General features: G+C 44.4%; 1 protein-coding gene and 1 long non-coding RNA gene across 4 annotated transcripts in view; one reads left to right on the top strand and one right to left on the bottom strand.

Moving 5' to 3' along the window:
- Bin3 (bridging integrator 3) overlaps positions 1 to 23375 on the top strand; it is a 75287-nt gene that overhangs the window by 30926 nt on the left and 20986 nt on the right. For all 3 annotated transcript variants that reach the window (XM_074055172.1, XM_020156659.2, XM_074055171.1), the window contains 4 exons: positions 13640 to 13688; positions 18913 to 18953; positions 19341 to 19402; positions 22892 to 23028. In XM_074055172.1, the coding sequence (XP_073911273.1) occupies positions 19375 to 19402; positions 22892 to 23028 (165 nt within the window). In that variant the 5' untranslated portion in view covers positions 13640 to 13688; positions 18913 to 18953; positions 19341 to 19374. The remainder of the gene's footprint in view (positions 1 to 13639; positions 13689 to 18912; positions 18954 to 19340; positions 19403 to 22891; positions 23029 to 23375) is intronic.
- LOC141416931 (uncharacterized) lies at positions 14566 to 18711 on the bottom strand. The gene is made up of 5 exons (XR_012441568.1): positions 18534 to 18711; positions 17394 to 17498; positions 16287 to 16372; positions 16040 to 16172; positions 14566 to 15270 (listed from the first exon to the last, which is right to left on the bottom strand). It is a non-coding gene; the product is annotated as an uncharacterized lncRNA (long non-coding RNA).

Here is a 23375-nt window from a genome sequence, read left to right as displayed (position 1 = left end):
GATTATTTTGGAGATGGGGGTCTCACAAACTATGTGCCCATACTGACCTCAAACCACAATCCTTCCAGTCTCGGTCCCCCATGTAGCTAGTATTATAGTGTGAACCATAGGTGCCTGGCCAGGCCTTACTTCTGAAGCCAGCTGTTTTCTTGGTCTCCATTGAATGCACTGTTCCTGCATTCAGGACTGACTGCAGCTGACTGGTGGCACCCTTTGTAGGTTTAATTCTGATCAGATAGAGTTTGAAAGCCCAAGGGTGATGTTACTTTTTTTTTTTTTTTTTTTTTTTGGTAGCACTCAGGGCCTCATGCCTCATAGGCAGGTGCTTTTACTGTTTGAGCCACTCCACCAGCCCAATGTTACCTTTATTTGTTCTTCATATAACCATATCTAAGAGTAGGTTGTCCTCCCCTCCCCCCACCCAGGAACCTTAGATCACAATATGGTATTTTACAGGGCCTGGGGCAATGCATTTGTTTTATTCATTCATTTAATCATTCACTCAGTGCTTACTGTTTGCGTGAAACTAGACTATACATTCCCTGAATCATAGAATGAGACTTTCTTGTTCATCCTGATGTCCCAAGAACCTAGCATAGTTCTTGTACAAAGGTGGCCCTTGATAAATGTTTATTAGCTGTCCACTCACTGGAAGGCTGAGAATAGCAGTATGTCTAGTACGGTGCTAGAGTTGCAAAGAAGCATAGCATTCAGTCCCTGCCCTTGAGGAGTGATGCATCACACTCAGAACAGAATGCGTAGACCCATCAACATTCATTCACCTGGATCCTTTGCCAAGCCGAGTCACTTCAGTAATGACCAGATGGCTCTGCGTTAGGAAGTGTATTTGCTCAGTTCATCACAATGATGGGTCATCAGTGAGTAAACTGCTTTCCTGAATACATGCAGAAAGGGCACTGGGAGAAGTCAAGGATACAGTCTTTCAGGTCTTTTAGTAATCTAGGAACAGAAAGAGATTCCCTTACCATTGTGAGGCTTTCTGGCTGAAATCAGCAACTCCCTTCACATTGATAGTAAAAGATTAGACAAGAAGCCTTCTTTCTAAAGTCTGAAACATTTTTAATACATCTTCTAGCTAACACAGTAACAAGACAATGAATACTGGGAAAGAAAAAAAGAGATTTTTATCATTTTTAAATGATAAAACTGTCTAGCTGGAAAACCTAATTGGTCCCTCCCCCAGTTGAATTTTTTGGCCTGTATAGGTTAAGTATGTAGGTATTGTGGCTAGTTTGGGGGTGAATTCACCAGCAAGATAAAGTGAAAATATAAAATTCCATGGAATATCTCAACACATATAAAGCTAAAAACTCCATGCTATGCACCTAAGACATACACAGTGTAGAGCTAAATATTTCACATATAAATGTTACTTTGGGATTTAATATTTAACAAAATTAATGTAAAGGACCTATATAGTGTTTGTATAAATGTAAAAAAAAAAATCTTAAGACTGCAGGACATAACAAAAAGACTTGAAGCCAGGCACTGGTTGCTCATACATATAATCCTAGCTACACAGGAAGCAGAGATCAGGAGGATCACAGTTCAAAGCTAGCCCGGGCAAATAGATCATGAGATCCTGTCTTAAAAAAACCTATCACAAAAAAGGGCTAGTGGGGTGACTCAAGTGCTGGGAAAAAAAAAAAAAAGACTTGATGAATAGAAGGAAATATTAGGGCCTTAAATGAGTAAACCTGATACTTATAATGCTGTAGATTCTTTACAAACAAAAAACCCTATAAATATAATGCATTTTCCATGATATTAAATATAATTGTGGGGTTTTGGTAGGGAGGGAGGGACACAGCAGATGATTTTGAAATTTGTCTTAAATAATAATACAAATGAAAAATAGCCCCCTCAAAAAACCCAGAAAAGTATAAACACTTTACTAGGTGTTTAGAGCATTTATCAACCTAAATAATTAAATCTATGTCATTGACAAAAGAGTAGATCAGTCTGTGATACAAAATAGTAAAAGTATTAACACCAAGCAAATGATTTTTCAAAGATAGAGTATTTTTAATATATTAAACTGGCTAGCAACACAATTAAATTGTAAATGGAGTAAAGACTGAAATATAAGTAAGTGCTGCTAGAGTGGCTCAAGTGGTAGAGCACCTGTCTAGTCTAGCAAGCATGAGACCCTGAGTTCAAGCCCCAGTACATACATGCCAAGCATTGTGGTACGTATCCCAACTACTTTGAAGGCAGAGATCTGGAGGATCACAGTTTGAGGGCTCCCTGGGTAAGAAGTTAGCGAGACCCCATCTCAACAGAAAAGCCAGGCATCATAACACACACACACATATATATATATATATATATATATATATATATATATATATATATATATAATCCCAGCTACTTAGGAGGGGTAGGTAGGAAGCTCATAGTCTAAGGCTGACCCAAGACCGTATCTGAAAGATTAAAATTAGAGCAAAAAAAGCACTGGGGACATGGCTCAAGTGATAGAGTACCTACTTAGCAAGCACAGGGCCCTGAGGCTAAACCCCAGTACTACCAAAAAAATTAAGTATAAAAAATAAACCACTAAAATTCATATGGAAACACAAAGGACACAAAATATTCCAAATAATCTTGACAAAGAAGAAAATTGATGGACTCACACTTTCCAGTCTCAAAACTTACATAAAAACTACAGAATTAGGATACTGGCATAAAAATAGAAATGTAGATTAAGAAGTAGAATTGACAGTCCAGAAGGAAACACTTACTTTTATGGTCATTTACTTTTAACAAAGATGCCAGGACAATCTAATGGGGAACAAAATCTTGTCAACAACTGCACCAAGATAGCTAGATACTGTTTGTAAAGGAATGAGTGGAACCCTGACCTCACCATGCCATACACAGAAGTTGACTCAAAATGCATCAAAACCTACATGTAAAAGCCCAACTATAAAACTCTTAGAAGGAAACAGGGGGAAGTCCTTCTAGCCTTGAATTAGCAAGGGATTCTTAGCTAGGACACCAAAAGCATGAGCAACAAAAGAGAAAATAGGTAAATTGAACTTCATCAGAATTTGAGAAAGTATTTGCCGTCATATAGCTGATTAGGGATTGCGCAGAATATGCAACTCAGCAGTGACAAAGAAAACTCAATTCGTGTTTCTCCAAAAATACTCGTGAGCAGTTTGCACAGGAAAGGTACACAGCAGCATTAATCAAGAAAGCCAAGCTCTAAACTGGCTTTGGGGACATCAAGAGCCATCCCACAGTATATCAACAGATCCTCAACAGATCGGGATCTGTGGTGCCAGGTACCTCACAAGGGGGCTGAAGCCAAGGCCAAGGTCAGGATTGGTAGAAAGCTGTTTATGAGTAAGTTTGTAGCCCTAACATCTTCTCCCCCACTCCCTTCCACTGGGACACTGTCTGCTTCACCCTAGCAGAAGGACAAAGGGTCCCCTACCTTCAGAGAACTCTGTACTCGGGGACACAAAGTGGACTTACTACATGAAACTAAGAAAATCTAAGCTTTGGGGGTCCTGACTTGATGGACCTTGTCCAAGACCCTTGGAGGGGACCATAAGCATGTGTTCACATGATCCTGTTTTTGCAAACCGATAACAAAGTATTTATACTGCAACTCATTTTTAAAGAACCTTCCGTCTTCACTTCCTGTTTTGTCTTCTTCATACTACCCCTCGTTCCAGTCAGTTTTGGAGTAGCCTAAGCCTTTATTAGGGGTGGCACTGAGGAATACACTAAGTTGGGAATACACTGTTTTAACTGTAATTCTAGATATTTTTTGGAAAATTTTAATGAAAGAAGTGGGAATTTGCTGACTCTGAGTTGGACATGTACAAAAGATGCCCTCTTTGATCATCTTTAACTTTATTTTAAAAACTAAAGGGGAGGGTTGGGGGTGAGGCTCAGTGGTAGAGTGCTTGCCTAGCATGCATGAGGCCCTGTGTTCATTTAAAAAAAAAAAAAAGCTCAAACTAAAGAGGAAATTGGATTTAAAAATAAATGAAACACAAGTGGTAAAAGTAAGCAAATCAATGGACACCAGTCTGAAACCAAGCAAAGTAATGAAGCATTTTCAAATTGCTCCAAAAACTAGCAATCCATTAAGGAGATAAAATCAGTTTTAAATTGGAACCATGATTGTTTGATTTTCCAGTTGATGAAGAGGAGGAGCAAATCATATGAACACATTTCTGGTAGATTTAGCCTGAAAGATATAAAAAAGATAATAGAACTCATGATATGCCCTCCTACAAGGACAGTGATGACAACCTTGTTACTGTCATTAACTGAAAGGCATTCAGGATTAGTCACTGTGCAAGAAACTTGAAATGTGCCCTGAAATCTTACAGTTGATTTGTGAAAGAAACAGTTGATTTTCCTAAATTTTACAACAATCCTAAGATTTATATTTACACATTACCAATAAGCTGAAAAGCAGCTTTTCTAAACTGTCAGTAGTAGAAAACAAGTTTCAACCATACTAGAGAAAAGATTGAATTATCTTTCTTTTCATTATAAGAAAATGTTGCTACCAACTCTGTCACATGAAGAGACAATCAAAAACTATGCAGCCAAAAAAGGTAGGGATAAAAATGTAGATAGAGGTGTCACTAGTGGCGTGGGTTAGGTGCTAGCATGCCTGCCTAGCAAAAAAACAGACCTTAAAATCAAACCCTAATACCACCAAAATTTTACACACACACACAGAGGTGTCAAGCAGATGATTAATAAAAATATTAGGTACTCCTGATTTTCTGATGCTTATCATTGTCTACTTTTAAAACTTTATTAAACTTTTTTCACTAAGTTTTCACTTTTATGCCTATTTGTATATTTGTAATTTGGTATTCTTTTTCTTTAAAGGGGCATGCAAAATTATATAAGCTTCAGGCTCACAAAACCTTGGCCCACTTAGAAAGAGTATCAAGTGCCATAGTGAAGTCAGGAGGAGGAAATGAGTATCCACACAGCAGGGTGCTGACATGCTCCTGCCACTCCCCAACATACAGGCTCTTCCACTCAGAATTTTGAGCTGGGCCTTTATTCCCAAAGGAAGAAACTGGTAGCATACTCTTTAGGAAATTGTCCCTGCAAGGAGAAAAGACTAGAAAGATATTGTCATCAGGGAGTTCCCTGTAAAAATGTTCAGTCAGTTTACTCTATACAGTAGACCAACATTTGTGTGCACAGAACTGCTAGTGGGCTCTCTTGACCTCTAGTCATATATGTGAACCGGCAACCAAGAATTACCATACATCTAAGGAAAGTATTTATGACAAAAACTAAAGATGGGCTGGGGGTGTTTACCATACATCTAAGGAAAGTATTTATGACAAAAACTAAAGATGGGCTGGGGGTGTGGCTCAAGTGGAGAGCATGATGCCTAGCAAGCACAAAGTCCTGAGTTCAAACACCACTACCCAAAAAAAAAAAAAAAAAGACTAAATAAACAAACAAGCAAATGCAACTTGGAGGGAAACTGAGACTATAAAGGGAGAAGAAACCCTTTTAAATCTATCATTAATATCCTCCGAGAGATATCTGTGAAAGAAAAACAGGACACCATATAAAAGGGACATCCTGAAAATGAACTAGAGTTCTTAAAAACTAAAAACCTGATACCTAAATAAATAATATGCAATAAAAATCATGCAACTTCAACCTTGACATTCTAATGTTTTAAGATGGTTGTTGTTAGGATTACATTGTAAATGGAGAATAACAAGGTATATTGAGTTATTTTTGCTAAGCAGCCCTGTTTTGGGAAATCTCTAAAAACTATATGCTTTATTCTTTTCTTTATTTTAATTTTTTTTTGATACTGGTACTTGAAGTCAGGGCCTCTTGCTTGCTAGGCAGGTGCTCTAACACTTGAGCCATTCCACCAGCCCTCTTTTCTTTATTATTAATAAAACTAAATCTCTGTTTTTTAAAACAAAAAATGAATGGCCAGGTGCTTTTTATTAGCAGTTGGATTTCTTTTACAAAATACACTAAAGTGAAGCGATCTTATTGGGAATTAAAAGTCATAAAGCTTTAGAAAAATCTGATAGCAGAAATGCAAAAAGAAGCATTAGAAGATAAAATGCTGGAAAACGGAGACATTAGAGGTCAGCATCAAAATTATAACATCAGAAGTAAAGAAAGTACATGGAGAGGAGATGAATTGTAATAGTCTTTTATTTCTAGACCTGAAGATCAGAAATTGCCAAGTTGAAAATGCACTGTGAGTACCTGGCACAGTGGATGAAAACAGACCCTCAGGGTATATGTTACAAATCTGTACATCAGGGCAAACATAATCCTCTTGCTTGCAGAAAGAAAATAAAAATGGGGCTAAGAGTATAGCTCAAGTGGTAGAGTTTGCCTAGCAAGCATAAGGCCCTGGGTTCAATCCCCAATACCACCAAAAAGAGGCAGGAGAGGAAGAAGAGAGAAACTAAGAAAGAAAAGGAAACTAGTTACATGCAAAAAATAGAAATCAGAGTGGCTTTAGACTTGAACGGGACTTAGTGCTGGGATGTATGTAAAAAGACAGTGAAGTAATGCCTTTGAAATTCTGAAAGAAATATGTCCCGCCGTAATTTTATACCCAACCAAACTAACTAGTCTGAGGGTAGAATTAAGTTTGTGTATGCAAAGTCTGAAAAATTAACTTCTGTACACACACATTTCTTTAACCAAAATAAGAAGTAAAACAAGAGCACCTGCCTAGGAAGTATGAGGCCCTGAGTTCAAACCCCCAGTACCACAAAATAAAAAGAAATAAAACAAGAAAGAGGAGGTTGAGGGGGTGGATAATGGGAGGGCATTCAAAAGAATTCCAGAGAGGCCAGTGAAGGGAGAGCTGAGGGTGCAGCAGCAGGGATAAAAGGCAGTCCACGTTGGAGCAAGGCAAAGGCCACAGTGAGACCACTTCAGGATGAAAGGAGAGAATAGCTGATGAGAATGCACCTAGAGAGTGGGGCCTCACAGCAAATGGAATCAGGGATGAGACAATTAAGTACATGATAGAAAGGTGGAAGATGATGCAGTATCATTAGTTATGTGCTACTGCATGACAATAACTCACAACTCACAGCTATTTCTATTGGTCAGGGACCTGGAGTGGCTTCGCCGGGGATTTGGCTTGGGGACTTAGGAGATTGTGGTTCCATGCATTGACTAGAAAGCAGTCTTCTGGAGGTTGAGTGACTGAACAACTGCTGGGCACAGATGCAGGATGGAAAAAATCAGTGTGCCAACTTAATGATCTGATGGTTGCACTAGAACTATAGTAAGAAAAAGGGGAGTGTGGCAGGTGTGGTAGTAAGTAGGGGCGGGCACTCAAAAGTGCTTCCTTTTTAGCTAGATCCTGAGCCTCCAAAGTAAGTAGCTAGTGCTTAAAAACCTGACAATCAAGAAAGACCAATATAACCATTTTTCTTCAGGGATGCAAAGATAAATACCAAAAAAGAAAAAAAAAAAACAGCCTTGTTGAAATGGTAAATGAGATTTAAAGGCCTAGGAACTAACATTTTAACTTAGCAAGCTTTTGTTGCCTTATGAAACTGTACACATGTGTAACTTAATAAAAAGAAGACATGAAAGCAATAAAATAAGTCCATTCATCCCTAGGGATGACTTGGGGGTTTTCAGGGGATTGATTTCAGGACTCCCAGGACACCAAACTCCAGATGCTCAAGTCACTAATGTAAAATGGTGTAGTGTTTGCATAAACCTACACACATACCCTCCCTTACATCTTAAATCATTCCTAAATTACTTATGATATTGAATCCAATGCAAGTGCTGTGTAATGTTGTTAATATTCTATCATTTAGAGAATAATAAGAAAATCATCAATACACATTCCCAGATGCAATTTTTTTCTGAATAATTTTGATACATAGTTGGTTGGATCTACACCGTGGATTTGGAGGGCCAGTGCATAGGTTGTCAGGGTAGAGGAAGCAGGACTTTCTCAATATGACCCCAAAGAATGGCAGATTTGACTTCATACTAATCCAAACTTCTGTACATTAAGCACACAGACAAGAGTAAAAGGGAAGCACTAAGCCAGGGGAAAAGTCCAGGGATACAAGGCAAAGCAAGGTGCAAAATGTAAAGTTTCACCTCTTTAAACAATGTTTTCTGAGGGCAGAGTATGGTTCAGCAGTAAATGCTTATATAGCATGAACGAAGCCCTAGGTTGCATCCCCAGCACCACCACCAAAAAAAAAAAAAAAGCACCTATTGGGCAAAGTGTATCAAAGCCTTGGAATATGTATCTAACCTTTCACCAGCAACATTTTTTTTTTTTTGATAGAGAGGGTCCTTCCTGCTGCGGCCTCCACATTGTTGAGATTACAGACGTGAACCACCACATCTGGCTTTGACTGTTGATTCTAATTCTGAGAATTTAGCCTAGGTGACAAATCCTTGGTGCACAAAGGACTTAGCTATTAGATTTAGCTATTAGAGCTTTTATTTAGAAGAAAAGTTTGAAAGAGTTGAAATGACTAACAATAAGTGATGTAGATTACAGAATTAGACTTAGTAATACATTTTCATTATTCACCTGCACCACTAGTTTTATTTCTCTTATCTCTTAAATATCAGTGTGATATCTAGGTGAGGTAGTGCATGCTTATAGTCCCAGGTACTTTAGAGGCTGAGGTTGGAGGACCACTTGAGTCCAGGAGTTGAAAACCTGCCTGGGCAACATACCAAAACCCCATCTCAAAAAGGAGGGGCATGGTAATATTCCCCTGTAATCTTAGCACTTGGGAGGAAGAAGTAAAAGGATTGCGAGTTTGAGGACTACTTAGGCAACTTAGCAAGACCTTGTCTCACAAAAATTTTTTTTAAATAAAACTTAAGGCTGGGCATGGTGGCTCACACCTATAATTCCTTCTACTCAGGAGGCAGAAATCAGGAAGATTGCAACTCGAGGCCATCCCAGGCAAAAAGTTAGCAAGATCCCCATCCCAACAAATATATCAGCTATAGTGGTACACACCTGTTTAGAATCCCAGCTAGTGGAAAGTGTAGGTAGGAGGATCCAGGTCTGAGACCAGCCCCAGGCAAAAACATTAGACCCTATTGGGAAAATAAGCAAAAAAGGACTGGGTGGGGGGGTGCTCAAGTGGCCCTGAATTCAAATCCCAGTATCACCAATAAATAAATAAAAATTTTTAGAAAGGGCTGGAGATGTAGCTCAGTGGCAGAGCACTTGCCTAGTGTGCAACACCCTAGGTTCAAGTGCGGGTGTAGCAATGCTAACAATACACCTACATACAAATTCAGGCCCATACTGAGATCCAGGGCATTGCTGCTTGTTGCTTCCTTTGGGGCATGTGTGTATCTGTGTGCCTGTCCTTTGTGTTTTTCATGTGTCCCAAGTGTTTAACCCTGATCAGATGCTATTTTTGTAGTCAATAAAAAAACCTAAAGGATGGTGGTTTGGTTGGGGTTTTTGTTTGTTTGCTTGTTTTGGTTTTGGTTTATTTGAAAAAAATATGGAAAGTGCAAAGAAATAAACAGTAATCATATTGTCACCACCCAAAATTAACCACTACTAACATTTGCCTATTTACCTCAGTTGTTTTTCTTCCTGAAAATTAAAATATACATATAATCAACACTACCAAACCATTAACCTTGGTCATCTTCTAGATAGGAAATTATGGCTGCTTTTTTTTTTCTTTTTCCTTTTCTCTTCCTTCCCAATCCCTTTTTCTCTTATGTAAAGGTAAGCAAGACTGTAGACCTAAGAACTGGAGTTAAGCCAGCAGGGGAGGAAGGCCTTCTATTTGGGTGGTGTGGGCATGGCCACATTTCCCTGCACAGTCCAAGTTGTGCTGGTCCTGGACTTGAAAATGTCCCAGTTGGAGACAGGAAATTATAAGGAGTGTCAATCTGAGGGATTAACAAACAGCCACATGGCCAATTCAGGGGAAATGTACTAGGTGGAGGAAAGGAGGACTGAAAGGATGACTGAGATCACATTATAATAACTTGTAGAAAGCTGTTAAATTCCTCCACCAAATCTAGGGCTGGGGCAGGAAAAGATACAGATGAGCCTGGAGCATCTTACAGTTAGAGTAAGGAAGTGCTAAACAGCATGCACACTGATACAGATGTGTCAGCCGGCCACAGGAACCAAGTGAAAGCTGCTAATGGCTGAAACCAAGTCAGTCTGAGAATCAAAGTAACATTGGCTTAGAACCCAAAGTGTAGAAGTCCATATTGACATAACTGATTGACCAAATCATCAAATAAGTCGGTAGGGCCCAGCTACACAGTGGCTTTCTCCTGAAGTGGACAGCTCAGGAAAGTGGAGGAGGATGGGAGAGTACCTTCCCAGTGGAGAAGGACCACGCTCCAGTATTAACCCCTGGCAACAGCATGTGCCCTGAGTGAGATGCCATGGAACTAGCTCTCTGTGTCCTGCTTCCCCAAACTTGCAACCCCATGCTAGTCAGGAGGAAACCATCAGACAAATCTCAGTTGGGGACATTCTATAAAATGTCTCACCAGCACCGCTTAAAATAATCGATGTCCCCCAAAACAAGGAAAGTCTGAGAAATGATCACAGACAAGAGGCACTCACAGAAGAGGACTTAAGGACAGAATGTCGTGGAGACCTAGGTAGGATCTTGGTGTTGAGATAGGACATTAGAGGAAAGCTAAGGAGATGTGAATAAAGCATAGACTTCAATATATTAATATTGGTTCATTAATCGTAACTAATGTATATACTGATGTAAGATATTAATAAGAGGGGGAAACGGTGAGGGATATGGGAATTATCACACTTCACAATTTTTCTATAAATATAAAAGTTTTTAAATAAAAAGCTCATTTTCTACCCGCAGGTAGAGTTGCGGGTGATAGGTAGGTGAGTTGAGTGAAAATAATCTGCTGCCATCAGAGGTGACCAGCAGTGGCTACAGCTCTATCTCCACAGCACATAGTCTACACACGGCCCTCCAGTACTTTAAAGCTAGGCTTTTTTTTTTTTGGTGGTGGTGGTGGTGGTGGTGGTGGTGGAGGTTGAACTCAGGGCCTCACACTTGCCAGTCAGGCTCTCTACCACTTGAGCCATGCCCCAGGCTGTCTTTGCTTTATTTTCAGATAGGGTCTCCTGGTTTTTTTTTGCCCAAAGGCCAGCGTTGGACTGCAGTTCTCCTACTTGTGCCTACCCATAGCTGGATTAAAGACATGCCACCATGCCCACCTTATTTATTGAGTGGGGTCTCACTAACTCTTTTCCCAGGCTGGCCGTTGACCTGCTATCCTCTCTGTCTCCTCCTGAGTATCTGGGATTACAGGCGTGAGCCACCTTATCCAGCCAAGACTAGCACTTTAATCAAATGCATATAACAAATGCCACATGAAAATACAATTGAACTGTGAATGACAGAGAGCAGACTGAGCCAGAAATCAACATCCCTGGTGGCTTGTTCCTCGTTCCTGGTTCTCTTGTGAATCAGCAGTGACCCTGGGCTAGTCATTGAACTTCTGGGGATCTGCTTCCTTATCTACAGAATGAGAGGGTTGAACTGGAAAAAAATTTTTTCTGTAATGACCTGAAGTTCTAAAAATACTGTGGTTCTAAATTAAGGTTTAGAATGAGGTATGGCACTACAGCCAATTGAAGTTAAGTGCCGGCTCTTGCACTCTTGACCTTCTATACCAGACCGCTAGGCCACTCGGAGAAGTTTTTGGGATTCTCATCCTGCTCCCTGCATGGGATGGAGAGTCCACATAGATAAGTGGAGGGTACCAAATATTCCAACTCCTGCGTTTCCTACATAAAGAAATGGGGCTCCAGAGGGGCTGATTTGTTCAAACGACAAGGCTGACAGAGCAACAGAGACCAGGTTTTCTGCTTCCTGTTGGAAGTTTTACGCTGCAGCGTGCTTGCCTCAGAACAAGTGTCTGCTGTGCAGTGCCACCAGGACCTCATTTGCATTATTTCCGAAGTGGTCCTCCAGGGCAGTCATTCACCAGCAGTCACCTCCAATCCCTGATCATGGGGAAAGGAATGAGGCTGCACCTGTGACCCTTTCCTCTTTAGATCTGGGAATGGGAAACAGCAATTTCATTTTTCCCTTTTCACTTCCCAAGCTTACCTTTCCCCCTGGTAATTATACAGCCAAGATGCTTTGTTTGCAGAAGCCATGTGACTCAGCCAGCCCCCACCCCAAGGGTTAACACTCCCAAATTATGGGGCTGGGTTAACAATAAACAGGATGTCCTCCAGAAATTAAATTTAAACCACTGTGACTCAGGCTGTCCATCCCCCCTACCAGCTCGCTGTCTGGGGTTATTATCGGTGGTTAATTATACCGTTGAGTTTAGCAACAGTGTTGGTCAGTTTGGGCCAAATGGAAGCAGGCTGGGAGAAGGGAAGGAGGATGGGGGGATTGGGGCCTGTGGAGTGAGTTGGGACAGTGTTGGCACCAGGTGGTTTGGATGAAGAGCTGAGCGACTGGTAAGAGAGGCTGGCTTCAAGCTGCTTCCCTCAGCTGATCCCAGGGCTCAGTTCCTACTGAGGGCAGGACATGGGTGCAGCACTACTGTTCGTGTTGCTACTGGGATGCACTATGTTGGCTTTCTTGCCTGGCCATGGTTCTTTTCTTCTAAGGACTATAGAATCATAGAATTTCCCGTGGCTGGAGGAAACCTCTAAATTACCTAGTTTAATCCAGTCATTTTGCAGAATAAGAGGGAAAGTCTCAGCACAGCAGTTAGCTGCAAAGGACAACATGGTTAAGTAGGTTAGAGGCTAGGCTGGTGCTCAACTTCCCAGGCCTGGTCCCTTGGTCTTCCTTCTGTTCACCCAGACCTCTTCCAGGTTAAAGTGGGGAATCTGAGGCACAGAGTTCCTTAGCAAGTTCAAGGCAGACCCAGTCTGGATGGCAGATTCTTCTCCCAGTGAGCTACATTGGATTTTGTTAGCTCTCCCAAGAAAATAACACAGCTTAGCCAGTCATTAAGGCCCTTGAAATGCGTCATCTCTCTTCAGTATCCCAAGAAGTCCCACAGAGCCACAGTTTGTCCCCCTACAGAGAAACTGTGAAACACCTCATAAAGAAGATGAGTGATTTTTTTGTGGGTCTATAAAGGCATGTTCTGAGAATGATAGCTGTTAAAATGAACCTGAATTTCTTGCTTTGCAGTTCCTCAGGACTCAAGGACTATAGTGATGCTTCTGGTCTCTCCTTTTCCTGCCCTTACTTTTTCAGTGTATTTTAAAGTGACAGACCATGAGGAAAGATGCTCTGGGAAGGAGGTGGTACCCAAGAGCCTCTGGGGGGCTGGCACTGTGGCTCAAGTGGTAGAGCACCTGCCTAGTAAGCTCAAGGCCCCGAGTTCAAACCCCAGTCTGCCAAAATAAGTTTTTCAAAGTTGCCAAGTCTCCCAAGAGCCTGTGTGGGAGGACTTGTCTCCCATAACCGAGCTGGGTGCTGATGGTCTTATGCCCATCAGTGCTTGAGAGTCTAAATACCAAGTAGGGAGCCTCTGCCACACCTCACTCTCCTGGGGCAGAAGGGCCATACAGCACCCATTCTTTCAGACAGTTCTTCCCCATTTCTCACAGTGTCCCTTTTGTCTCTCCCTCTTACAGGATTCCTTTCAAGATTGGGCAGCCCAAGAAACAGATTGTTCCCAAAACAGTGAGTAACCCAGTTCTTTTGCTCTGAGACTCAGTTCCGTCTCACATGGCCTCTCACAGAACCAGAGCTTTGACTCAGCATGTCTTGGGGCTGGGAAGACAACAACCTGGGCTTTATTCCCAATTGTATAGATCTAGAGCCTGGGGGCACAGAGGCCTCCTGCCCTGGGTCCTTTGGGTTCTTCCTACCCTTGGGCAGGTGGAAGAGGTGGTTTACAAGGCATAGAGGAAGGCTCTGCCTCTGAGCAGTCCTGTTCCTAAGAGGGATCCTGGAAATACAGATCCCCTCCAAAGACATGGCCCAGGTCCCTTTGTACTGCCAAATGTTTCTCTTCCATGATCCTGAATTGCTCAGCAGGAGGGGATGTTATCTCTTACCTGATTTTTTTTTTTTAATGGTACTGGGGTTTGAACTCAGGGCCTACACCTTGAGCCACTCTACCGGCTCTTTTTGGTGATTTTTTTTTCTGAGATTGGGTCTCGCAAACTATTTGCCAAGACTGGCTTTGAACCATGATCCTCCTGGTCTCTGCCTCCTGAGTAGCTAGGATTACAGGCATGAGCCACCAGCACCCGGCCCTGCGTTTTGAATCCATAATATTTATCCCTATTTTGTCTCCAGAATGGAAGGTAAAAGTCACAGATTCGTAGAAGGATAGAACTAGAAGCCCATAGAACGCATCTGGTTCCACAACCTGATTTTTCCTGATGAGAAAACAAGGCCCCTAAGCTGGTATTAATTTTCTAGTCTGAAAATCTCCCACTGGCAGAGCTAGAATTAGGACTCTGGTCTGAGCCTCTAGTCAGTTCTCTTTTTGTGCTTTGTGCTACCTCCAACTGTGAAGATCTCTGAGAAATTTGCCTACAGAGTAGCCTTTTAAGCCCCTCCCCACAAATCTGAGTGCATCCCTGGTTTGTTTGTTTTTTAAAAATTAGGATATATTCATTGTGACAATTCCAAACAGGGTTATATTGTTCTTTGGTTAGATCACTGCCACCATTTCTCCCCATCAGCTCCCTCCCCACCTCACTTAAAGCAATTGCAAGAGGTTTCTTAGTCCTGGGTTGTAACATAAGTGACCATACTGAAGAGCCTCTCTCTCATGATGGCTACAGAAGTCCAGCACTGTTCACATGGTAGAGGTCTTTGTCTCCATCATCCCAGCCTCTGACAGTCTTCCTTGTCTTTTCTGATTTCTTCCTTCCTTGCCTCAGCTCTCAGAACTACAGGAAAGATATTGCTTGCTTCAATTTGGCGGAAAGTTCAGCACACATCTGATCAGTGCCTCAGTCTTTGGGAAATCCAAAGTGAGATCACTTAAAAGGAACTGGGCCTGAGTTAAAAGAGTCTTCCCCTGTTTCATGCAAAGGCAGGCTGCTGACAGACCAAGCGTCACCTCCCATGCAAGGGCTGACCATCTGCAGAGGCTCTCAGCTGACACCCAGAGAACCTGGGTGTGCAAATGCTGGGCTTCAGCCAGCTCCAGGAAGTGGGATGGTGTGGCTTTGAGCCCCCATTGTTTAATCCCCTGCAGATCCAAAGGGGAAGTGGTTTTGAGAAGGGGCTTTATTCCTGTCGTTCACTACAGAAAAAAAAGAAAAAAGTTAGAAGAAAATCCCTCCCACAACTCCAACCTTCATTGAGTGTAGTATAGACTAGAATGCAGCCTCCAGCTGTTCACTGGAGTTTTGTCAGAAAGATCCTGGGTTCTTTACTCCAAGAAGTGGCAAGGACTCCCAGGGAAGAGTAGATGGACATGACTTCCCTCTCCCTGTTCCATGTCTGTCTGTGCGATGGAATCATAGTCCTCTAGTCCGTGGCATCAGCTCTCATAAGCAGGCCAGGTATCAGGGAGTGATTAAGGAACCAGGTTTGGGAGGCTCACAGTCTGGATTCCTATCCTGGCTCTGTCACACACCATCTGTGACCTTAGGCATATGCCACAGCCTCTCCACATCTTAGCTCTTAGCTTTCACGTGTAAGATGAGGGTGACCAAAGTACCCACGTCACAGGTGTAGAAAGAGTCTCATATACAGCAATGAATATGAGGCACTTAATCCAGTGTTGGACCCATAAGTCTCGGTGACCACCACTACATTGGGAAGTTAGCTGATTTGACTCCCTCCACAGCCATTAAGGACTTGGCCTCACCCAGCAGCTCAATTCCCCAGTGCATTGAAGTTGGAAGCTGGGCCTTTGATCTCTCCCCAGGAATCAAAGCCAAGGTACAGCTTGGAATAGAGTTGTTTGCCTGCTCTGCCTATCCTCAACTCCCCTGGGTGCTGAAATAGAGGCAGTAAGATCCTGCCTCAGAATTGGTTCTCCCCATGACCCAGGCCCCAGAACAAGCCTGGGTATGTGGTTGTCTCAGCATCTTTGGCAGCTGGCCCCAGATGGCGGTGACACTGTCTAGTATTCCTGCCCAGGTGCTGTCAGGGAGGGGAGCAGATGTGGCCACCGGGTTATTGGAAGTCATGATGACCCTGTCATGGGAAGAAATGCTCATGTTATCTTCAGGGAGTTTCAGGAGGTTTTGGCTCAAGGCATCCAGCTGCCAGCCACAAAGGAAGCATTGTGTCTTTGCTCTCACTTCTCACCTGTGCCCAGGTTGCAAACGTACATTCCACTATTGTTGAGGCTGTGTCTGGAATGGCATGTTCTCTGCAGAGTCTCACCATTGGCACTGAAACGGAAGAACAGAAGCTCCCCACTCCCCAGTCCAAACCTTCTGCTTAGACCCCTCTAGACCCCCCAAGTCCCATAAAGCAGCCAAAGCATCTTGATACGGAGAAAAGAGCCACACCTCCCTGTGTAACCTGGGAGGCTGGAGGAGCTCTTTGCAGCATTGCTTTCCATGCCCCTCCAAGCAAGGGTTACCCAAGTCTTGTGCACAAAGGAAAGCAACTGCCAAGATTGCTAGCTAAGTAGGTACCCTGCAAAGTCAAGGCAAGAAAGGGTGGCCGTGCTGAGCCTCTCCAGTTGAAAAAAGACTCAGATGCCAAGTAGAGGAACCTTCAGCCTCCCCAGCACGCCTTAATCTTGGAGTATACTGAAGGGAGGTGGCTGTCTTCCCAGAGCATCCCTTGAAGAGGGGTTGTCAGAATGCTCCCTCCACCTGGCTCAGATCTACCATGCCTTAGCCCTGGTCCTACCTGTGGCCTCCTTTCTTACTTCACCATGAATTTTAAGATTGAAAGGGACTCAGCCTGCTCATTATTTAGCAAATACTGAGTCCTGCCATGTGCCAGGGCTGGCCTGGGCACTAAAGCTAGAGCAGCAAATGGCATTTCCTTCCCTTGCACCCTGAGCTCCAGAGAATGCAGTGAGCAGCCAAGGGCAGGCGTCTGGGGCTCCATTCTCCCTGTGCTAACCTCATCAGCCTGGCCCCATCCTGTCTGATCCCTTGACAGTCCATGAACATGTGTTTACACTTGCATTGTTGACTGGGCTCCAGTCGCCTTCTTGGCAAAGGCATCAAGCATTCAAAGATGTTCAGATCTTTTGCACTTGGCTCTTTCCTTTGGAAGGCATATACTTCAGAATATGACTCCAGTGTGTTTCTTTACTCTCTTAGCCTTTATCTAAGGCACTGTAATTCTGGTGCTGCCCTCAGCAGATCTTTCTCTGTGGAAGGAGATCTGAGAGCAGCGAACTACAGAAGCAACCCACCTGGCTCCTGGAAGCCAGGGAGGTGCAATACTTACAAGTTCCTCCTAGGCTGTCAGGTGGCCTGGAATGGTGTCCAACAGAAGAATCATGCCTCTGTTCCCAGTGAGACACAGCCGAGTTTCTCATCACCCACAATGATCCTGGGTTGGAAACCTGAAGTCCCTTTCTGTGCAAGTCTAAGCAGTCCCCAGCCAGGAAGACCAGGTGTTCTCTGACATCCCACACACAGCAGCACAGTGGGCATTGCAACAGAGGGGACTGAGAGCCAAAGGCAGTGGTGGGGCGGTGGGAGGAGGGGGGACCCTTCCCCCAGCAAGACCTATGGTGCACCCTTTATCTCTAGAAGAGCTTGACTCTGGGCAAGAAATAGTTTTTATTTCATCCACTTGGAAATAAATGCCTTTCATTATGTTAAGACACCATTCAGGGCTGGTGGAGTGGCCCAAGTAATAGAGTGCCTGGCTAGCAAGCATAAAAGCCCTGAGTTCAAACCCCAGTACCACAAAAAAAAAAAAAAAAAAAAAAACCATTCAGCTGCCATAGCCTCTGAGGTAAGAGGGAGCCACAGCCCTGCCATAGCACTAAGGCACAGTGCTCCACACTCAGCAGCCAGTTTTCTGGCTGAGTATTTGGGGATGCTTCACTCTGTTAAAGGGTCGCCAGCCCAGACAGCTGTGGCTTCTACTGCCCAGTGAGCAGGAGAGAAAGACAGACATCTACTCACTCAGTAAGTGCCACTGTGGACCAGGCACCTGGCATTGCTCTCTATATGCACTGCCTCTGAGCAGACATGCTGCTGAGGCCTGCTGTGTCCTCTGTTTCCAGTTTACTTAGGGAATTACTAAGTGCAGTACCCCACTTTAACAGAAAAGAAAGTAGGACTCAAAAATGTTAGGAAATATTTTTAAGGCTCCACAGTTAGTATCAGAGTTGATATCTTATCTGTCTCTGCCTGTTCCTCCAAATCACCATTGTCCTCTAACACCCAAGTGCAAACCCCTTCACTCCAGAACAAATCTCCCTCCTGCAGTTGCACATGTGACCTTACTCCGTCCATCCCGACCGCAGCAGCAGGCCAGCCTGGCCCATGAGGAGCCTGAGACTGAATAGAGAGGTGACCTGCTCAGATCCCACAGCTGCTACACAGCAGAGCCAGTCCTAAACTCCAGACCCACCTCTTCCTCTGTGCCCTGCTGCCTCACTGGATGGGTTGCAGCCACATTCCAAGCATCTTGACTGCCACCATAGTTGGTTGAGGAGAGAGCACCTAGCCCAGAGCCTTACTCCCTGCAGTGGCAGAGCAGAGCCACAGTCAGCTGCTATGACTTGCCCAGTTGGCCTCTCTGGGAGGGAGGCCTTCTCCCCAAGTCAAATACTTCATTAACTTGGGAACACAGGGGTACTGTATCGTTAATGACCTGCTGGAGCATGTGTGAACTGGACGGTGTTGTTTTCTGCAGGCTGGGGAAGGGTGTGGAGGGAGTTTCAGTAGGCTGGGAGATTTTTTCCACCGTGTTGTCATTACTCTGTTGATTGAGTTATCTTTTGTTACAGGTGGAGAGAGACTTTGAAAGGGAGTATGGAAAACTCCAGCAGTAAGTGTCACATCCCTGAAGGATGAGGTGGGAAAGGTCCCTGCCTTTCCCCTGCCTCCTGCCAGATCTCACTCCCACCCTGCCTCATCTCTCCAGGTCCCACACAGGGGCTGCACATCAGCCTGTGAGCACCTGGGGACAGAGGGCAGCCCAAGTCACCGGGCTGCCTTTCTCCCTTGACAGGTGGCTGTGCAAAGGTTAACAAGTAGCTCTGGGTGCTTAGCCTACTACAGAGCCTTCATGGTGCTGCAATCCGCAGGAAGGGTCTCATGAACAGGGCCCTCCCTCACTGTGGGTATCCCAGCCTCACAGCCTGGGCCTACCTCACAGGGGAGCAGGGGCCAAGTTCAGTGAGGACAGGTGCCCATGCCTTCCCCTTCCTTGCAGGCTGGAAGAACAGACCAGGCGGCTGCAGAAAGATATGAAGAAGAGCACCGATGCTGACCTGGGTAGGTAGCCCTACCCTGCAACTGGTGTGGTGGGTGGGAGCTGGGGACACCCTCCCTCCTCAGCCTCTCAAGAGCTGACTCAAAATCACCACACTTGGAAAACACCAAATGGTGTTCCTGAGAGGTGGCTGGGGTCATTCCTCCCTGGTCATATCACCATGTCCTACAAAGCTCTTGCCACCCTACTCTGCAAGTGCACCCCTGGGAGTTCAGTCAGAACAGTACTGTGACCAGTGGAAGCAGTGTATCCCCTCCTGGCTTTCCAGTAGTGACAGAGCTCCGGCTAAGGTGTAGGATTAGAAATACCTTAGGATTGTTCTGTCATTATGAGGGGTACTGGAAGGTGTGTGGAGAGAGGTAACAGGGTTGGCTGGAGAGGTCTTGTTTGAAATGAGGAGGAACGTAGACACAACAGCAGTTTTGAAGTCAGGGAACACAAGGGGCCATGTCTCTAGGCTGTGACCCCAGGAGGCAGCGGGCAGCTGGAACAGTGGAGAGCTGTCCCAGCCAAAATACCCAGCCCTCTCCTAACAATCAGTCTCTAACTCCACACTGCTTGGCAACCTTGGACAATGCTAAACTTCCTGTGCTTTGTCTAGGAAATACCACAGCTACTGGTCCCCAAGCCCCTGACTGGCTGTGATAGTGCAGTCTTTAGATGATGTAAAGCACTGAGAGTCAGCATTCAGTGAGGTCAGCTTGCATTTCCTTTGTCATCAGCACTGGCAGCCAAGGCAGCAAGGCTCCCTGCTAGGTGGACCTCAGAGGCACCTCCTTAGGTTCCATTGGGAGGAATGCATCTGCATGTCTGGGTGTGACTTTAGAATTGGTACCTGAGAGAGATGGGTTTGACTAGGGCCACCCACTTTCTCTCATTTGACAAATACTGACTGAGAACCAATTTATGCCAAGCTTATGCATCAGTGCTGGGGATTGCACAGTGAAACAAGGCAGAAGCCTCCATTCTAGGAGGAAAGATGTGCAAGACATCAATAAATGTGCAGTGGCAAGTGCTATGAAGAAAAATAAGGAGATGGAACCAGGCATGGTGGAGCATGCTTATAATCCAAGCACTCGAGATGCTAAGGCAGTAAGCTCATGGGTTTGAGGGTACCCTGGGTTACATAGGAGAGTCTGTCTTTAAAAAAGGAGAGGGGATGGAGAGTGCTTTATGTGTTTCTGTCTTTATTGCTGCCCACTGCCTCCTAGCAAGGAAGTTGCCGTCACCTGCTGCTTCTTCCCCTTCCTTCTCAGACAGCTGCAGTATCAGAGAGGAATGAAGTGCAGGCTGTTGTTTCATAGTGAGTTGTTCTGGAACCAACTAGATGTCAGGGACCCATGAGGAGGAGACTGTGGCTCTGGAAAGCATGGTTTTACAACAGAAAAGCATGACTCCTGGAGCCTGCATCTCCGGCCCCAGAGTGAGGAGCAGAGTGGGCACAGAAGCACTTCTAAAGATGGCTTCCTCACCGAACACAGGCCTGCACCAAGAGTCTCTCACACAATGATGGCGTCAGAATCACCGTAGGCTTGTGGCAGTGCAGGACACCAGCCCCAGTCCCAGCTCTCTGTTTCATCAGTTCCTGGGCAAGGCCTGGAAATGTGTCTCTCACACATAGAGCAAGGAACCATGATCTCTGCACAGGAACACAAGGCAGGTACCCCAGTTCTGCTGAGACAGTGGCCTGAACATAGTTCATTGACTGTATGTGGTTTCAGTGAAAAAGGCCTGAGAATGTGAGGGTGTTAGGAGAGGAAAAGAGATGTGGAAAGAAAGCCTTCCCCCATCCTATGACTATTGGGATTTTTTTTTTCTTCAAATATAAAAAAAAAAAAGTAGAAATGTTTCCAGCTTTATCCAGGTTTTTATCTTTTGACTATGCTATATGTGATCATAATCAATTTATACATAATGTTGGTTCCTAAACCTACAAAGTCACTTCACAGATTTTAAAGTATCTCTTCCTCCATTACCTCAATATTTCTGGCAAGTTTGCATTCCTGGTCTTCCCCCACAGGTTGTCCTTTTTTGCTGGGTGACTGCCACGCCTTCCAAGCTTCCAGAGTTACCCAGGACGGTGCTCAGGGCAGGCCAGGTGGCACTCAGCCTCTTGGCTGGTTTGTGGCTGTAGTCATATCTAGAACCCTCTTACAGGGCTTGGGTTTCTTCTCACGTACCATGGAGGCCCTTCCTCAGGAGGCAGGGCTGGGCTTAGCACTGCTTGCTCCTCACACCTGTAAGCAGGAGGTTGGCCTTACTTCATCAATTCTAGGCACTTTTTCACATTTAACACCTCTGAAGTCATAGGGCTATAACAGTTGAGAGTGGTTTGATTGACAGCATTTTTTTTTCTTTCCTTATAGTTTACATATAACAGTGTGTCTTAAAACCAATAGTTTTAAATTCAGTGACATACAAGTATTTTTAAAAAATACATTCAGCTGGAGATGTAGCTCAGTGGTTGATTGTTTGCCTAGCATGCACAAGGCTCTGGGTTCAATCCCCAGTACCGTAAAAATTGAATGAATAAATGAATAAATAAATAAATTCAAAACCTGCCTTAACCAGGCGCTGGTGGCTCACACGTATAATCCTAGCTACTTAGGACCTGACTGAGATCAGGACGCCAGCCCGTGCAAATAGTTCCTGAGACCCCACCTCTAAAATAACCAGGGGAAAATGGACTGGAGGCGTGACTCAAGCAGTAGAGTGCCTGCTTTGCAAGCATAAAGCCCTGAGTTCAAACCCCAGTTCCACCATTTAAAAAAAAAAAAACAAAACTGTCTTCTGTCCTGAGACTCAGTCACCCACACTCTGAAACTGTCATGGACAGTGTTGAACGAGCCTGGCCCTACTCCAGTCCCTCTTCCATCCCCTCTAGAATTTTACCCGCAAATAATGGAGACTGGAAAACAAGTATGGACTGAACCCTAAAGCCACCAACAGGTCTCCATCCTTGTTTGAGCTGCTTTATGATTTCCAGGCTCCCATATGGCCCACAAACCCTTTACCTTCTGTCCCTTTACAATAAGTGGGCTACCCCTGGTAGAAAGTAGAGTGCTGTTCCTTCTGTAAACAAGAGTATCCTGACCAACCCTCAGTGGACATACCACCTAAAGAGGGTTTTATAATGCAGATTCTTGGGTTCCAGATTTGTTGAATTAGAATCTGTGGAGTCAGAGATACTGGTTTTGTAGCTTCCTATCCAGATGAGCCTAGTAGAATCTAGAATTTGGAAACTTACCATTGCAACTCATGAAGCTGCCTGAAAGAACTCCCCAGTGCAGTGTTAGATGGTCAGGAATGATGTTAAACACTACAGAGCAGCACATGTGGCTCTGTGGAACGAACTTGCTCTGATAGTCATTGCATAGAAATAGGTGGTTGGGTCAGGCCCCTGGGGCAGTGGAGGGCAGGGAACACTGAAGAGAAGTCCTTGAACCTGTTCCTTTTTATGTTCATTGAGCTTTGACTTTGACTTCCTGTAGCTATGTCAAAATCTGCCATGAAGATATCCCTGGACTTACTCTCCAATCCTCTCTGTGAGCAAGACCAGGACTTTTTGAGCATGGTAACAGCCCTTGACACAGCTATGAAACGAATGGATGCCTTCAACCAGGAAAAGGTAACTAGGTCTTGGTCTCTGGCAGCCAAGTGCTACCTCCTCCTCCCCTCTGCAAGCTTCTGTCTGGACACAGTATCATGGGCAGATTTCATAGGGACTGTAGCTTCTCCTCAGTGCTCTGAGGCCTGTGTGTAAACCTACTCACACCTTTTCTTATCAGCTTCCTCACACTTCTGAGAGGTATATCCCTGCTATGAGACTATGATGGTGCTCACAGGCGCTCTGATCACCACTGAGTCACCCACCCAGCTCTCCATGCTGAGCAAGGCCACCACAAACCTTGGCCACAGCACTGGCAAGACAAGCCTGACCTGGGACCAGGCCTGACCTGCCAACCTCCTGGTTGT

The sequence above is a fragment of the Castor canadensis genome, chromosome 14 (genome assembly GCF_047511655.1).
Source record: "Castor canadensis chromosome 14, mCasCan1.hap1v2, whole genome shotgun sequence".
Classification (NCBI taxonomy): domain Eukaryota; kingdom Metazoa; phylum Chordata; class Mammalia; order Rodentia; family Castoridae; genus Castor; species Castor canadensis.
The sequence above is the reverse complement of the archived record's forward strand: the minus strand, read 5'-3'. Positions and strand labels throughout refer to the sequence as shown.